Below are 17113 nucleotides of genomic sequence, written 5' to 3'. Positions count from 1 at the left end.
ATGTCTTTCTGATTAATGAATAATATTATTTGACAGTGACATTATTTCTATTTTTATTTGAAATGTGCCAAGTTCAGGACAAAAACTCAGTTTACATTTAAGACTGTGGATCATTTTCCATTTAGTGTGCCAGTACTTTTGGAGTTGCAAGAGTAAAATGACAAATGCAAACTTTGCATTATTCATTGACTAATGCTTCAGCTGTTACTGCTGTGAAGGTTCACTGAAACACTGCTCTGAGAATTTGGATCCTTTTAGTTTTTGTACATTTTTACCTGGGGCTAAATATCCATCTACTTTTCTTCTCAGGTAAGAAAAATATCTACATACAGAGTAAGTTGCTAATGGGACATACATACTGTGATCCCCGTGCAGTATTTTATGTGCTGTGGTTACTTTTTCTTACAGTATGGTGAACTGAGGGTCGGCACATCTGGCTTCTGTCTTTTCTACGGCTGATTTTGGAGAGGTACAACTCAGTCTGTAGGATGACAGTGGTAATAGAGGCCAGAGTTTTATTTGTTGTAGTTACCCGGCAGGAATCACTCTCTACAGGTAGCATGTTTTGCAGCAAAAGATTTGCACTTAGTCTGCTGTGGAAAGCAGTAACGACAGGAAAAGCTCAGAGCTCCTGTGGGGTACATCATCTTAACCAGCATTAGATATGGTAAACCATTAAATGAAATATACAAGTAAACAGGATAATATACGATTGCAAAGTTAGCATGACCCATATTATCATAATAGCCATGTTGATTAGAAATAAGCCAGGTTTAAATAAATCTGAATTATCCATTATATACCTCAAGGCAATCTGCATGATTTGAGTCAGATAGATTGTAGTTTGTCTCATCTTTTCCTGTACTTCAGATGGACAATCAGAATCCAGCTCTATTTACAATTAAAGAATATTCTCATTGCTGTGCTACAGAGCTGCATACTTTTTATGTAAATTCAAATAGATAGTGTACTGAAGTTATGTTCTTTGTTCTGTTGTCCAGCATGGCCACAATGCAATACTATATCTGGATCCTGCTAAGGTTTACTCTTGCTATTGGAACAGAGCGAGTCACCTTCATGGCTGGCTGGCTGACTGCAGGCCTTCTCACCTGCCCAGGATGCTCAACACTCAAACAAGCCCTGAGCTTCTCCTCTTTGGACTTAAAGAATCATTAATCACACCTGTCAGCATGTGCTAAAGACATGCTGGTAGTGTGTTCACAATAGGAGAACATGTACTCGTATGGGAAAGTGGGTTAGTATATCCAGAGGTGTCAAAATTCCATCTTCTTCACCTTTTTGACACTGTATGTTTTTATGTATTTCTGAAAACCAGAGAATGCTGGCGTCTAGAATGCCTAGAAATGCTAGGCATTTCTGTGTGGAAAATTCCCATGATACCAACGCCGACAGCAGTTAATTGTAAACCTGTCAATGAGTTCAACAACTACGGCCAAAGTTAGTCAGCTGGCTCCTTTTAGGTGGGCCGACTGAAGTAGTAAAGCTGCTACTGTAGAAAAGCACAGAGTTTTTAGGTACTGCCTACCTAGTGGCTAACCAGTTAGGCTAGATTGTGAGCTCGCAATATTAGTCAACATCAAAGTGAAGAAGTTTGTATTTTGATGCACATTTTGAAGTATTGCGTTAGAGAAAGGTAACAAATACTCGCCACTCGGGGGGTGGTTCTTGATTTTTTGAAAACGAGTTAACATGCTTTATGAGGGGCTGCACAGTGGCTTGGTGGTTAGCAGCTAGAAGAACCACAGTTCGTGTCCCGGCCTTCCTGGGATCTTTCTGCATGGAGTTTACATGTTCTCCCTGTGCATGTCTGAGTTTTCTCTGGGTTCCTCCCACAGTCCAAAGGCATACAGAGTGTAATTGGTAACTCTAAATTGTCCATAGGTGTGAATCTGAGTGTGTTTGTCTCTATGTGATAGACTGGTGACTTGTCCAGGGTGTCCCCTGCCTTCACACTAAGTCAGCTAGGATCCAGCCTGCCCATGAACCTAATGAGGATTAAGCGATGTATAGATAATGGATGGATGGACGCTTTGCTGGAGATGGAGACAGCTTTATCAAAACAGCTCTGATGTATCAAACCTTTAATTCATATGACTAATCAGCTGTTTTTGCTTCTGTGATTGTCTCATGTCTGATACCAGCTGACAAGAAAAAATAATTACAAATTCCCAGACTAAAAAAAACAATTCCTGAAAACTTTTCTTCATTTTTCTAATGTAAATGGCTAAAGTTTTGTTACTTCTTTTATGAGTTTTTTTTAGCAGTTAGAAAACAACAGTATACTTCTGGCTTCATCCACTCTGTTTATTACAGCCATGTGTAACGTAGCCTATACAGCCACCTTATTTGTTACAAAGCATTGAATGATGACAAGCTGAATTTTTTTTTCTGCAACATTTGAAAAGTTTGCTTGAACTTTGCTTGACAATCACATGGAAGCAGCCAGTATTGCTGCTGCACTGTTGACACTGTTTCTCTGCTTTGCTGCTGACTAATAAACCAAGTTCACAGGCTCAGCTAGTACGGGCAACCATTTTAATATAGGTATAAAAAAATAATTGTATGTTGATGTTAGAACCACCTAGTTTGTTGCTTCGGAGTTCGGTTTGATATTGTTGTTGTTTGAGCTACCAGGAGCTATTTAGCTAAATCTGCAACAACTGTGAGGGTTTGCTAGTTTTTTAAAGTTATTACTTTTTGCCTTTGTTAGATAGAACAATGAGAGAGAGACAGGAAACATGGGTAGAAGAGTGGGGAATAAATTGCCATGAGCTGGATTCGAACCTGTGACTGCTGTGTCAGGGACTATAGCCAATGTTCATGGGTAGCCCGCCCCAACAGCTGAGCTATCCGGGCGCCCCAGGCTAGTTTTTTAAAGTTTTGGTTATGAAATAGAAATTAACTACAAAGCGGTAAATGAACATTTGATAATAAGTTTGTTTTTCTCACTGATCTCCCAAGTCATTGTTTCATTTATGTATTTTACACAGTGAATTCTATGAATATTTATACTATAGTGTTTTAAAATCATTTAATTTCGATTCTTGGTATGTTATGTACATATTGAAGAATTGACAATAAAGCTGACTTTGACCTTTGACCTAATCCCTTTAGGTTCCGATGTCCAGAAGACTATCAGATATTTTCCACACACTACCTTAAACCAGGCACTGTAACGTATTTCTGTGGATGAAAAACAAAAAAAAAAGTTCAAGCATCTACTTCACGTATAAAACGTGGGACTGGATTGGGGGAATTGTATCAAAATTAATACAGCACCTTGAGCAGGCAGTCTTTTCTTGTTACATTTGACAAACACTACGGTAGAGCTGTTAACACCAGCTTATTTGACTGTCAAGTGGTAAGCTGAAGACTTTGTACTTGTGTGACATTTAAATTTGCCTGTACAAAGATTGCATGTAATACTACTTTTATACTCTGAGCTGGCTTTAAACTGAAAGCAACTATTAAAAAGTTCACCTCTTCTAATGTCTACCTCCCAGCCACGACATCCTCGACGTTCTAGCAAGGTTGGTTCTGCTGTGTTACTGTACTGGCAGAATTTGTTCTCATACTGCTCGTGGACCTGGAGTTGGCTTTTCTTGATTCAGGTCAAGAAAGGCCATGAAATGATGTGGGCAGGACAGTAGATGAGATGTGATTGAGATGATAAACACAATATTCTGTGTTGATGAGTATGCATGTTGCTGCCAGGTCCTTTTTGCACATCAGCAGTCTGAGATCCATAACCATGTAATCACAACTCCATGCCAGTCTGGGTGGCAGTCTTTATCGCAAGTCGATTCAGCCCTGCCCTCCCAGCCGTCCTGGTTTCCATGCAGCAGGCTGTATGTGCTATTAAAATTTGGCCCACTGCTGGTATTTTGACAAGGTTGCCCAACATGGAACACTGGCTCTCCAGAGCTAACCGGAGGGCTAAAATTGTGAGGGCACCTCGTAATATTTTACCAAATAGATGCAGCATTGTTGCCTACTGGTAGAGTTGTTGTTTTTAGAACAGATATCAATAACTCCACTGCAACTCACTTGTTTTAAGGCTGTTTCTTTAATTTACTTTTTAATTCAGAATTTTGATTAGGAAGAAGTAAAAATGTGACGTATTGCTGGATGTTCTCCATTCTCCCTCTGGCCTGGTGATAAGGACAGAGGGACTCGCTGCATTTTAAAATTCTCCCATGCATCTCTTGCCCATAAACTCCAGGGTTGTTCATGTTGCCACACTGCTGTGGAGCTGTTCCCAGTTGTATTGTAACATTTTAAGAAGGCAAGAATTTCCTTTGTAATTAATGAAGTTCTACCCTATCTCTCTGAAGTGATGTTAACCAGTCATTCAACATGTTTTACATACATGTATAACCAAGTGTTGCCAGGTGTATGATAACTACTGTAGGATAATTAAGTAATAAAAATGCAGAATCAGTAATTCTAAAAACCAGCAGATGCCTTGTAGCTAGAAGATCCCCGGTTTGCTTCCCAGCGTTGCCGAGATCTTTCTGCCTGGAGTTCTCTCTGTGCATGTGTGGCTTTTCTCCAGGTTCTCCGGCTTCCTCCCATAGTCCAAAAACATGCTGATGTGAATTAATCTCTAAATTGTCCATAGATGTGAATGTGAGTGTGATTGTTTGTCTCTATGTGTAGCTCTGTGATAGACTGGTGACCTGCTCAGGTGTCCCCAGCCTTCACTCTAAGTCAGCTGGGATAGACTCCAACCCCTCATGACCCTAATGAGGATTACATTTATAGATAATGGATGGATGGATGGATGGATGGATGGATGGATGGATGGATGGATGGGCAAACTACATTACTATTACGTCCACTGTTTGACTTTTGACTTGCTGAATCTTTGCTGCATGTCTGTCTCCACAAGTGCTATTAATTATTGCAACCCCCCCCCCCCCAAAAAAAAAAAATTATTAAAACCAAAACTAACACAGTATAGATTTTTCAATAACCATGTAATATACAGGGTGTCCCTCAAGTCTGGATGCATAGGAAATCTCATTAACTATAATTTTTTTGCCTCCACAGATTAAATATGGCTTTGTCGAAAGATTAAACTCATCTGCTATCTTTAGATTTGTCCATCCTTCACCTCCACTGAGAAGTACTGGTTCAACTCTTTCTTCTTTCGACAAAGCTATATAGATAGATTTCTTGTGTCCAGACTTTAGGGACACCCTGTAAGTAGCTTTGTCAATAGATTGTTGCAGAAAACTTAAGTGCCAGATTTTTTTGACTGTATTTCTGGTCTTCCAAAGGTTTGAGAGTCAGAATGACTCAAATAATATACCTTTCCTCAGTTCTAGTCTGATATGGCTTGTGATAGAAAAACACTATCTGTAACTAGAAGTGCTCAAAGAGACAGCAGTCCTCCACCAAGGCCAATGCTCTCAAATTTTAAATAAAGTGATCTGGATCCACACCAAACTTTAATGGGTTCTTCCTTTGCCCGTGCTCCACCTCTCCACAAAGCTTCATAAAATTTTGCTTTTGCATAATCTTGCTGACAGGCAGACAAACAAACGGCAATGAAAACATTCCTCCACCTCAGCCCTCACCTTGGCAGAGGAATAAACACTCACCTGTATTCAGACTTCACTGCAGTCAGCTTGGCAAACCGATGGGTGTATTGCGATCCACGGTGTGGACCTTTAGTACATATTCACATATATCAGTTGAGGGTGTGCCACTGGAGCACAGTATCAGGACATCACACCCTTTTAGAGCTACTTTGCTTTACCTCACATGGTTCCGTTCTCCACAGCATCTCTGTATTTCTTCAGAAACAAGTCAGTTTGAGCAGATACTGATTTCAAGATTTCCAGTAGTCTTAAGTGTAACTAAAGCAAAAAGGTCTCGGAAAAGTCTCATTTTTATCCACTTGATGTAGTAGGTAACCTCTAAATGTACCTTTAATTGTACAGTAAAATAGATTTGCTGCTTTTATGGAGCTCACTGAATGCCCTCTGAACAGTTCTCTCACAGGTTTCTACTGATCATGTTTGCTGTTGCGGTGTAATGGCTGTGCTAAATCTTTCACTTTGCTCGGTATAGGTGCAGTATGTAATCCAAGGCTATCACAAGAGGAGAGAGTACATCGCTGCTTTTCTCAGCCACTTTGGGATGTGAGTCAACTGTCACACACTTCATCTTTTGCTGAAGTGATCACAACATGTGTTCAGTGGTAATTTGTTGCTGCCTTTGTCTTTTTTTTGTCCAAGAGGATGCATGAGTAAAGTTAGTGTGTGTATTTCAGGGGGGTGGTGGAGTATGATGCTGAAGGATTCACTAAGCTCACACTTCTGCTCATGTGGAAGGACTTCTGCTTCCTAGTGCACGGTAGGAAAGTCACACACATGAAGCAAAATGTTGTGCTTTTGAACTGCTGGGATCACATCTTGTTTTTCCTCTCCCTCCTTTTGTACATTTCTGTCTTCCCGTCCCTGTGCACCTTGTAGTGGATCTCCCACTGTACTTCCCCAGGGACCAGCCCACCCTCACCTTCCAGTCTGTGTACCACTTCACCAACAGCGGCCAGCTCTATTCTCAGGTGCAGAAGTCGTATCCCTACAGCCCGCGCTGGGATGGAAACGAGATGGCCAAGAGGGCAAAGTATGTAAAACCTGGCTCATTTAAACCTCATGCAGTCTGGTAGTTCTGTGGTATGTGTTTTATTTTAAACCTGAAGCCACTTTTTTTCTTTTTTTTTCATGTACATGAGCGTTCAAAGGTTTGGCTCACCCAGACAATTTCATGTTTTCCATGAAAACTCCCACTTTTATCCATGTTCTAACATAACTGCACAAGGGTTTTCTAATCATCAATGAGCCTTTCAACACCATTAGCTAACACAATGTAGCATTAGAACACAGGAGTGATGGTTGCTGGAAATGTTCCTCTGTACCTCTATGGAGATATTCCATTAAAAATCAGCCTTTGGGTCAATATATAGTTGAGGGACTTCTGAAGTCCATGGGATATATCTTTCAGATACTTTTATTAAAAGTTAAAAAAAGCTAATGTTTTTGGTTTTTGATTTTGATCATTATGATCATGTCTTTACAAATTCCATAATTATTTATTATTGAAAAAAATCACTTATTAATAAAAAAATGACTGGACGTCACTAAAATGTCAACTAAATAACTGTCCAAATTTTATATTTAATAACAACCACCTTCTAATCAGCTACATAATAATAAAATTAGCTTATTCAAAATAGTTTTGATTGTGTTCTTTTTATTAAGTTGAGATAATCATGACAGATGTTTCTTTTTTGGCAATATATAAAATTTTATATGGAAAATAACAATTTGTATCTGTATCCGAGAAATCACTTTCCACTAAGTTCCCCCATTACAAAAACACTTCTCAAGGAAGTGTGTTAATTCCAGATCACATGACCTCCTCCACATGATGTCATTTCCTCCTGAAGAAAAGACTGGCCAGACTCCAAGGCTTTCTGAGTTATTTAATATAAAGTAGTCAACAGGTTTACTACAATATCTTTAGAAATAACTTTCTATTTCAATTTTACTCAATTGTATATGTAATATTTAGAAGAATTTTTCTCTAAAAATGCCTTATGATGTTTGGTTATAGATGGCCATGTTGATTTTAGGCCTGAAAACAGCAAAAATGTCACCTATGGTACCTGTCAACTATGTTACAAAAAGTCCTACAATTATATATTGACCCCTTTTGCAGCTACAACAGTCATTTACCACATTAACAATGTCTAGACTGTATTTCTGATTCATTTAATGTTATCTTCAGTGAAAAAACAGCTTTTCTTTCAAAAATAAGGACATTTCTAAGTGACCCCAGACTTTGGCCTTATTGTGTATCGTATTATGTGGCACCTAGACCATTTATTGATACTGAGATTTGATCCAACCTTCAGTACACATAAACTGGAATGACCCCATTAGTGTAAATCTACTGTTTGCTCTTTGTATGGCAAAGGTTAACAACTGCTGTAAATATTTGAAAGAAGGGAATGACAATAGAAGGCAATACATAAGCCTTTTGATTTATAGATTATGTTTTTGTGTGTTTTGTTCTTTACTCATTTACGTGTCTGTTCAGACTTTTCATTTCGTTCAGATCTTCAAACCTATTTGGATGTTCTTTTATTAGTTGTTGAAGAGCTTTGGCTCAGCAAAGTTTAAAGGAAAATTACTTTACATCAGCCAGGGGCTTATTCTCATAATTGGGGCTGTTTTGACTTTGAACTCATCATCTACATTGGAGAGTAGTGAGAAAAACGTCCCCAACAAGACAGTGTCTATAGGTGCAAATATTGTAAGTCTCCTAAAGATTTACAAATAAACATAACTATTTCAGACATTCAGTTCAATTCAGCTTTAATTTAGATGGCGCCAGTTCACAATGTATGTCATTTCATAGCACGTAGCATAGTGAGGTGAAGCCTTTACGAATTTTAAACAGAGAACCCAACAATCTGAAGTTGTCTTTGGATTCCCTCTGAGCAAGCAGTTGGCAATGGTGGGGAACATCCAGACTGAAGTTGATTTAATATAGCAGTTTTCATGTTTAGAGATCAACTGACTATCAGCCTGGCCAGTTTTCAGATATGAGCATTTTTCCCATTATCAGCATTCTGTGTGTTATATGTTGAGGAATGGAGTCCTGATAAGTAAATAGGACTATTTTCAATTTGCTGCTCTGACTCTGGTTAGTACCATCAAACCTGCAGCTAGAAGATCCTCATTTCATGTCCCAGCCTTGCTGGGATCTTTGTGGAGTTTGCATGTTCTCCCTGTACATGTGTGGGTTTTCTCTGGGTTCTCCAACTTCCTCCCACAGTCCAAAAACATGCTGAGGTTAACTGGTAACTCTAAATTGTCCATAGGTGTGAATGTGGGTGTGATTGTGTCCTGGTGGCCTCCGTCCTGGATGGATGGATGGATGGATGGATGGATGGATGGATGGATGGATGGATGGATGGATGGATGGATGGATGGATGGATGGATGGATGGATGGATGGATGGATGGATGGATGGATGGATGGATGGATGGATGGATGGATGGATGGATGCTCTGGCTCTCATTAAGCCTCTTCAATCAGTCATCTCTACCCTTAACCAATTTCATGCCCACAGCATGATTTGATTGGTTGCAAATCACGAGTTATAGCACTGACGAATAAATGTTAATAAACATGCAAAACACAAGTTGATAAAGGCATTTCAGTTGAGTTTGTTATTCTAAGTTTTGACATCAAGATTTTAATTTTTCCTGAAAAATTATATTGGATCCACATATTGGTCTTATTGGTTACGAATAGTCAATGTCAGCCCTGAAAGCCATATCAGTGGCCCCTTGGTAAATTTGACGTTTAGTGTTGATTTAGTTTTCATCATCTGGTTTTTGTTCTTGTAAGTTTTGTGATGTTGTAGTCACATCTTCTAAGCTTTTTAATATGCCAGTTTTGTGTATAGTTACCATGGTTACTAGTGTTATTCTCGTCTGTCACAAGGTTATTGGAAAAGGCTCAGTGTCCCTCTGCTCAGCGGTGATACAACAGACGGACTCTCCTCAGTAAACCCAGTTATCTGTCCCAAACTCTGAACTGCTCACTCAGCATCACCATTGTATCCATCTACTCTCTCCACTAAGGAGCAGCAACTCACTCGCTCAGTTGTTGAACATTAATCCAGTAACGTGTCTTCCTCATCTGAAGAATGATGTAATCCTGGAACTAACTCATTCTGTATTCCGACAGCAATGTGAAAGAAACTGACTAAAATATTAACATTGCATCACTTAATAATGTTCAGTTCACTTCAGTTGGCCTCAAGTTAAGGTCTGTCTATGTGATTCCACAATAAAGAAGACACTGGGCAAAAATGGCAAACATGGGAGAGTTGCAATATGCAAACCACTACTGGCCAAAAATAACATAAAGTTTCATCTGGCGTTTGCAAAAAAAATAAATAAATAAATAAAAATCTTGGTAAGCTCCAAGACTTTTGGAATACATCCCGTGGACTGATGAGTCAAAGAGGGAACTTTTTGGAATACATGGGTGTGTTTCAGCTGGTATAAAGCTGATACTGCATTCCACAAGAAGAACATTATACCAACACTGAAACATGGTGGTAGTGTGATGGTTTGAGGACCTGGACGACTTGTCATAATTGATGGAGCCATGAATTCTGCTCTCTATCAGAAAATCCTGCTGGAGAATATCTACGATACGACAAATGAGTTATACAGCATGACAATGACCCAGAGCACACAAGTAAGTCCACCTCTGAGTGGCTCAAAAAGAACAAACTTAAAGTATTGAAATGACCAAGTCAAAGTCCAGTTGAGATGCTGTGGCAAGACCTTAAAATGGTAGTTCATACTCAAAAACCATCTAATGTGAGGAGTCCGAATAGCTCAATGGGTTAAGCATGTCTTCCCCCCACTCTTCTCCCCCCTTTCCTGTCTGTCTCCACTGCACCTATCAAATAAAGCCGGAAAAGGCCAAAAAAATAACTTTAAAAAAACAAAACATCTAATGTGAAGAGAAGAGTGGGTCAAAATTCCCCCATGGTGATGTAAAAAACTGATCACAAGCTGGAACAGACATTTAACTGCGATTGTTGCTGCCAAGGGTCCAACCGATTATTACATTTAGGGGGCAATTACTTTTTCACAGGAGTGATCAATAAATCATCATTTAAAAAGACCATTTTGTGTTTTGAGTTATCTCTGTCATCATTAATTTGATGATCTGGAACATTTAAGTGTGAGAAATATGCAAAATAGCAGACATCAGGCGAGTTTTTCACAGCACTGTAACTGTTTGGTCAGCCAGCTACTATTATTTTACTTCAGCAGAAAAAAACAGACTTAACATAAGGCTAAAGGGCATTTGTTATTTTTAGAGGTTGTGTTCAAGCTGGCCTCAGTTTTTTTCTTCTGTCCAAGTCACTCAAAGTTGCAGATCTTAGGGATTTCCAGCCAAACGCACCTTTTGTACACTTTTTTTCCTCTATAAATGTGGAGTATTTGACAGCATGACGTGTAAGCTCTAAGAGGCTTGTGCTATTTCAGGCATGGCCAATAAATAATGTCACTTAACTCTCTGTAAATCCACCACTCTTTGAGATAAATAATACACAGCATGTTGATGAGCAAACTTCATAGGTGCTGCGTGGTGGACAAAGCCAGGATAGCTGCGTCACCATGTTTCCAGTCTTTGTGTAAACTGGCTGCTGGTACACAGACCAGCTTCTGATTTAGCAGATATGAGGCTGTTATTATTCTTCTCATCCAACTTTGGCTCCGCAGCCTTTTCCAAAATATTGATGTACTTCAACATTCAAGCCCAACCTGATGCAAACACATGTCAAGTTGTGGCTAAATACCTTGTGGAGTGTTGTTTATTTGGCCTCTTTGATTTTTTGCCTGTAGCTGAGTTATGTTTCCTGTGTTTCCCTCAACAGAGCTAACGTGTGGAGAGTCGTATCTTATGTTGAAGTGTGTTTTGGAGCGAGTAAACACATCCTGCCTTTCATGTGCACTTTGATACATGCTGAGGCTGAGACTGACCCAGTCAATTTGTTAGATGCTTTGAAGCATCTGAAACACAATTATTGTCACATTCTGATGTTTTATTAGCCGTGCTTTCTCTCTCTCTCTCTCTCTCTCTCTCTCTCTCTCACCCAGGGCATACTTCAAGAGCTTCATCCCTCAGTTCCAAGAGGGAGCCTTTGCCAACGGGAAACTCTAGTACTCTCTAACTTAATGACATGCCTGGAGAGCTGCCTGTGGGAGTGTGTATGTGAGTTGGTGTTTGTGTGCCTGTACATCTGTATGCACAGATTTGTGAAATGTACTGTACGGTAGCAGTACAGTGAGAATGACTGTGTGCTTATTGCACAGACTCTGTGAATCCCACATTTTTTCACCTTGCATTGGTTGCCTCTTAGTCAGTACCTTCACTTTTTCTTGTAGTCGTAGAGAGAAGCCACTGTCCTGTAGAAGAGTAAATGTCCAGGCACTACAACACACTACAGCCAAACCCCGGCTGTAATGATAATTGATTCTAACTATTGCCAGCACAGCTGAACGCCTTTATTTTGAGAAGAAACTCCAAACTCTGGCAGGACCTTAATGTGACAACGTGTACTGTACAACTTGTGTGTTCGACCGATCAGTGAAGAGTTTTGTTTTGTTGTGTTGTGCCAATAACGCCTGGCTTCAAGCAGTTAAACCCCAGAAGTTTAGACTCACAACACTCCATCCAGAGATACTGTGATGTGAACACACATGGACATCACAGAGCTGTAGGGATGATGCAAATGATCTTTGTTTACTGTTGGTTTGCCTTTTTTCACTCAAATGATTGTCACATGTGGCTCCATTATCCTTGTTAAGATGATCTTTGACTTGCCTTTTAGTTGTTAAATGCTGTATGTTCAATTTGTTTAAAGCCCTGTGAACTCTTTTCCTGACATGCTGACAGTACTGTAAGTTACTGACAATTGTGTTTTGTCAAATTTCTATTCAGTAAAAAAAAAAAAAAAAAAAAAAAAAAAATTGTTTCCCCTGACATTGTCTTATTATTCTGGAACTGGTCTACACTGTTGGTGGTTGTTAGGAGATTATCATTGTGAAATATAGATTGCTTAAATACGCTGGAAATATCTTTGGAAGTATGTCCTTTAGAGGTTTGTTTTCCTTTTGTTTTATTTAAAAGACAAGCAGCAGCTATGAGAGAGTTAAGCCACTTCCATGTCAAATGCAATAGGACAATAAAGATGAAACGTTCACGCATTATTGACCTACAAACATTCACAACTTTAGGACAGTATGAATAGGGAAACAATGCATGTTTAGAATATATATATGAAAACAGTAAAACCATTGAATTGAATGGCATTGATTATTTTGTTAAAGTGGCAACATTAGGTAACAAGTGAACAGTAAGTTCTTGAAGTTGATGTGTTGGAAGCTGGACACATGATAAGCACTAGAAAAGCACTCAGAGAGTGCAGTACTCCACCAAGGCTGTTCATTCCTCCATATGGAAATGTCAGAAATGCTGCAATTTTTTTTTTTTTTTTTTTTTTTTTTTAAGAAATGCAGCTTTTGTTTATTTATTAGTTATTGATGGTCAGAAATCACAGCAACATAGAATGTGGCCATTTAATATAGATGTACCCACAAATAGCATGTGCTTGCGCTGAACACAGGCATGTGTTCTGCATGTGTACGTTATGTACAGATACTGAATCGTGTAACCTAAATATGTAGCAGGCAGCGGGAATTGATGGGACTCAGAAACACCCCCACAATTTAATCAATTGTTCCTTGTATCATTTCCGATGGTTATCCTCGATAAGTCCACAGCAGTGGATTTGTAGTAGGATCACAGTCATGTGATGGTCAGCAGGCAACTGACACAGTGTTCACTTGTTGTCATGGTTACAGTGACGCTGTGATGCTATCTGGCAATGAAACATAAATCTTTAACAAATCCGTGGATCCAGACTATGAGCCGCATCACTGCCAAAATCTAATCACTTGGTCCTTGTGATATTTCTGACCTTCCCTGAAAATTTCAACGAAATCCGTCCTTTTTTGAGTGATGTTGGGAATAGACAGACAGACAGACAGACAGACAGAGACAGCGATTGTCACATAACTCTGCTACATTCCTGGGCAGAGTAATAAGGATCTAAGTGATACATTTTGATGACTGGGTCAGAGTATGTCCAGGTAGCAGCAGGTCTGGTGGGTCGTTCATGGTCTGCAGTGATTAGTTCCAACTAAAAATAGTCCAAGGTTGGGCAACTGGTGAACAGGCGACCAAGGCTCATGCTGAACTCTGTCCATCACCCAAAGCATGTACAGCAGGCACGAGCATCAAATCTGCACCACAGAGCAATGGAAGAAGGAGACTTAGTCTGATAAGACACGCCTTCTTTTAGAAACTCAAAATGCTGATAATTACATTGATAATTCCAAAATGTCACTAAGGTAGGATGAGCTGTGCTTGGGGCCATGAGAGGCTGTTACTTATTACTTATTGTTTACATTTTGCAGGTATTATTTATTTATTTTCATGCTACCTAATTATACGACACCAAACGCAAAATACAGCTAAGACTTAATTATTCATTTTGCAAGACTTTGGATAAAATACAGAACTGGACAATCTGTTGTTCTGGGGATCACCAGGTATTCATTCTGTAAAGAACAAAAGGACCTTTTCCAAATTTCCAAATCCATCCATTGCTCATCACGGTATTTTGCACAAAATTAGAAATATTAGCAATGAAAAGATATTTTCATCAGTGAAGACACTTTTAAAAATCCTCTAGAAGTCAGGAGATCAGCAGAGCCATTAGAAGTTATCATGTGGAAACTGCAGCGTTATTTTTTGATTATAAATATTAAAATATTTCAGTGGTTAAGTAAATCTTTTAAGCTGCTGACAGTAGTAAAGGAAAAATTAGGATAAACAAATTAATTAGCATTCACTGAATGCTCTTACCAAATTTAATAGCATCCAGCAAAGTAGTGTGCTGATGAACCAACACTACCATCCTGACAGTTACACCGACAGTGTGACCAAACTCAGAAGCTAAAAATGTGCTATAAATAAGACGTTGTTCATTATTTTTGTGCTGTCTTACTCACAAAGTTTAAAATGACTCTCTGTCCTCCAGATGTGTCTAGGTGTACTTCCATGCGTACACCTTAGTAGCTGTAGTGCTTTTCCAACCCCTAGAGATGCTGTGGTTTTCTACAGGCCCTCAGTGCACTTGTGTAATACGGAGCCGCAGCACAGAGAGGATGAGTGTGTGTTTGTGTGTGCACATGCTCACGCATGGATGTGCAAGTGTGTGCTTGAGTGAGGCAGAGTGTGCGCTGCTGCTTGTTTTCATCATTAAATATGAGGGTCATAGTTAGGGGTCCTTCCTGGCCTCAGGCGCAGCCCTTTGCTATATTTATTGTTGGTAATGCAGCAACTGTCAAGTCTAATTGAGAACTATAGGGTGAATGTATCTGGGGCATTTAATAGCATCAAGGCTCTTAATAAAATAATTAAAAAGCAAGATTCTTTTTGTCTTTTCCACTGCCCCGCTCCATGTTTCTTGCTCTAACCTTTCCCGACCTGCTTTCAAAACATCTCCGTTGTCAGCCTCGGGACGAGCTGCTCTCATTTTGGAGAGCTGGAAGGGGGGGTTCAAAGGAGGGGTAGCAGGATGATGGCTAGCATCTTTAATGAACACGAGAAAAGAATAGTTTAACTTGACAGTCGGCTCTAGACATCACCACTTTGCGTTCCAAAGGTACCAATCGATTTCCAGTAGCGTTGAAGCTCAGAGCGGGTTGAGCTCTGAGCGTGAACCCTCCCCTGCCAAATCTGAAATGATGCTTTACATTAGCTGAAACACAAAGACGGCTGAATCATTAGCTTCAAATGGTAGCTTGAATCATTCCCCTGAATACAGACCATGACATCACAGAATGTGAAGTACCCCAACTTAGAATGAGAACAAGCACTGACTCCTGAAGTTTTCCTCGGTCAGTGACACTGACCCGAGCTGACATAAGCCCTATAAGTAACTTGTAAACAATTTCTTCCATAGTGGCTTCAACTGTGTCACTGTTGCAATGCTTAAGTCACTTTTAGTTAGCCTCCTCCCTCAAAAGTGTCTGTGCCTAAACATGGCTCACCTTTACATGCTTTTAAGCAACTTAACGTGGATTTATCCAGTGTTAATGATCCTGTGAAGGTGCTGCTAAAGGTACCTTTTGAAGATGTATTTCTCAGCCCCCTGAATCACAGTGCAGAGGTCTGCCAACCCTCCGAGCTAATACTCCAAATCCACTAATCCAGCCGTCTTTAAGAGATCTCAACTGCAGTCGGATGGAATAATTAAAGGCTGGAATAATTAGCTTGGAATCTTTGGACGTGGGATGATTAAATTGATGAGGCTGGTTTTTTTTTTTTGTTTTTTTTTGTGGCCTGAGTTCACACTCTGCTGGCCTGAGACTTAGCCTGAGCAACAATTGAATATGCAATGGTCATTTTCCCTCTGAGGCTGAAGAAGCAGTCGAGTGGTGTTTCCACTTTGTTTGAACCATTATCTTATTCCATTGTATGGTTTGAGGTGAGATAAATTCCATCTCCACTGCAGCCGTGCTGGTGGCAGGACAGCTGCTCGGTCGGTAATGAGTATCCAGTGGAGGGCCCGACCTCGTTAACACAGGTCTCTCTGTTCAGAAACAGGTGTCCTCGGCTCAAAGGAGCTGGCAAACAAGAATATTAGCATTAGATTAACATTAACTGCACTGGTGACAACCCTATAAGCAGCTAGCTCGGAGGCAGGAAGGACCTGCCAGCCTGGAGAACTGACAAGTGTGTGAAACAGGATCACTTGAAGCTCAGCACAACGAGCACCTTCCTGGGCAATAACCCAGAGTTAGCTGCTGGCATCACTCACCCCACTTCACCTCAGCAGTCGGGCTAGTCGCTGGAAACTTTTGAGGAGTTGGAAAGTATGTCAGAGGCGGACAAAGTCGCAGACGCCAGGAGTGTACATGCAAGAATGACAGCGGAAAAGGAGGGAAAGTATGGAAGTGATTGAGAATCCTGAATCATCACCTTGTGAAGCGAAACGGTAGATAGCCGGGGCCGAGGTAATCAGAAGGAAACAAGGAGCAGCCAAAAGGCCTGAATATGTCAGAGAGCGGCAAAGGCGGACAAGCGCCTTATTCCAGATTGTTTACTTCCTTTTCCTGTCACTGTGTCTGAATTGTCCAGTCTGTCAGCCTCGCCTGATTCTTTTTTCACCTTTACTTTCTTTTTACTGAACATACCCCCCCACACACCTCAAAAAGAGACAAAGCAAGCAGTTAGCCAAGTGAAAGAAGAAGGAGGTGAAATCACAAACTGGAGTGACTGTGGGCTACTTTGTGTTTTGTCTCTAAAGTCCAAATTCAGACTGACATACGGCGAGTTTTCTTTTTTCCCCGCATCTTTAGCATATTTGCAGGAAGGAGGGGGTTTGGAGAGGAGGGGTGGATTTCAGA

General features: G+C 40.1%; 1 protein-coding gene across 1 annotated transcript in view; it reads left to right on the top strand.

Annotated features, from left to right (window-relative positions):
* babam2 (BRISC and BRCA1 A complex member 2) overlaps positions 1-15152 on the top strand; it is a 110680-nt gene extending 95528 nt beyond the window's left edge. Inside the window, exons 9-12 of the mRNA XM_023274276.3 lie at positions 6100-6170; positions 6302-6384; positions 6504-6657; positions 11732-15152. Of these exons, the coding sequence (XP_023130044.1) occupies positions 6100-6170; positions 6302-6384; positions 6504-6657; positions 11732-11795 (372 nt within the window). The 3' untranslated portion in view covers positions 11796-15152. The remainder of the gene's footprint in view (positions 1-6099; positions 6171-6301; positions 6385-6503; positions 6658-11731) is intronic.
* The last annotated feature ends 1961 nt before the right edge of the window (positions 15153-17113 follow it).

The sequence above is a fragment of the Amphiprion ocellaris genome, chromosome 20, assembly GCF_022539595.1.
Source record: "Amphiprion ocellaris isolate individual 3 ecotype Okinawa chromosome 20, ASM2253959v1, whole genome shotgun sequence".
NCBI classification, from domain to species: domain Eukaryota; kingdom Metazoa; phylum Chordata; class Actinopteri; family Pomacentridae; genus Amphiprion; species Amphiprion ocellaris.
Note: the sequence above shows the minus strand (reverse complement) of the source record. Positions and strands in the feature narration are given on the sequence as shown.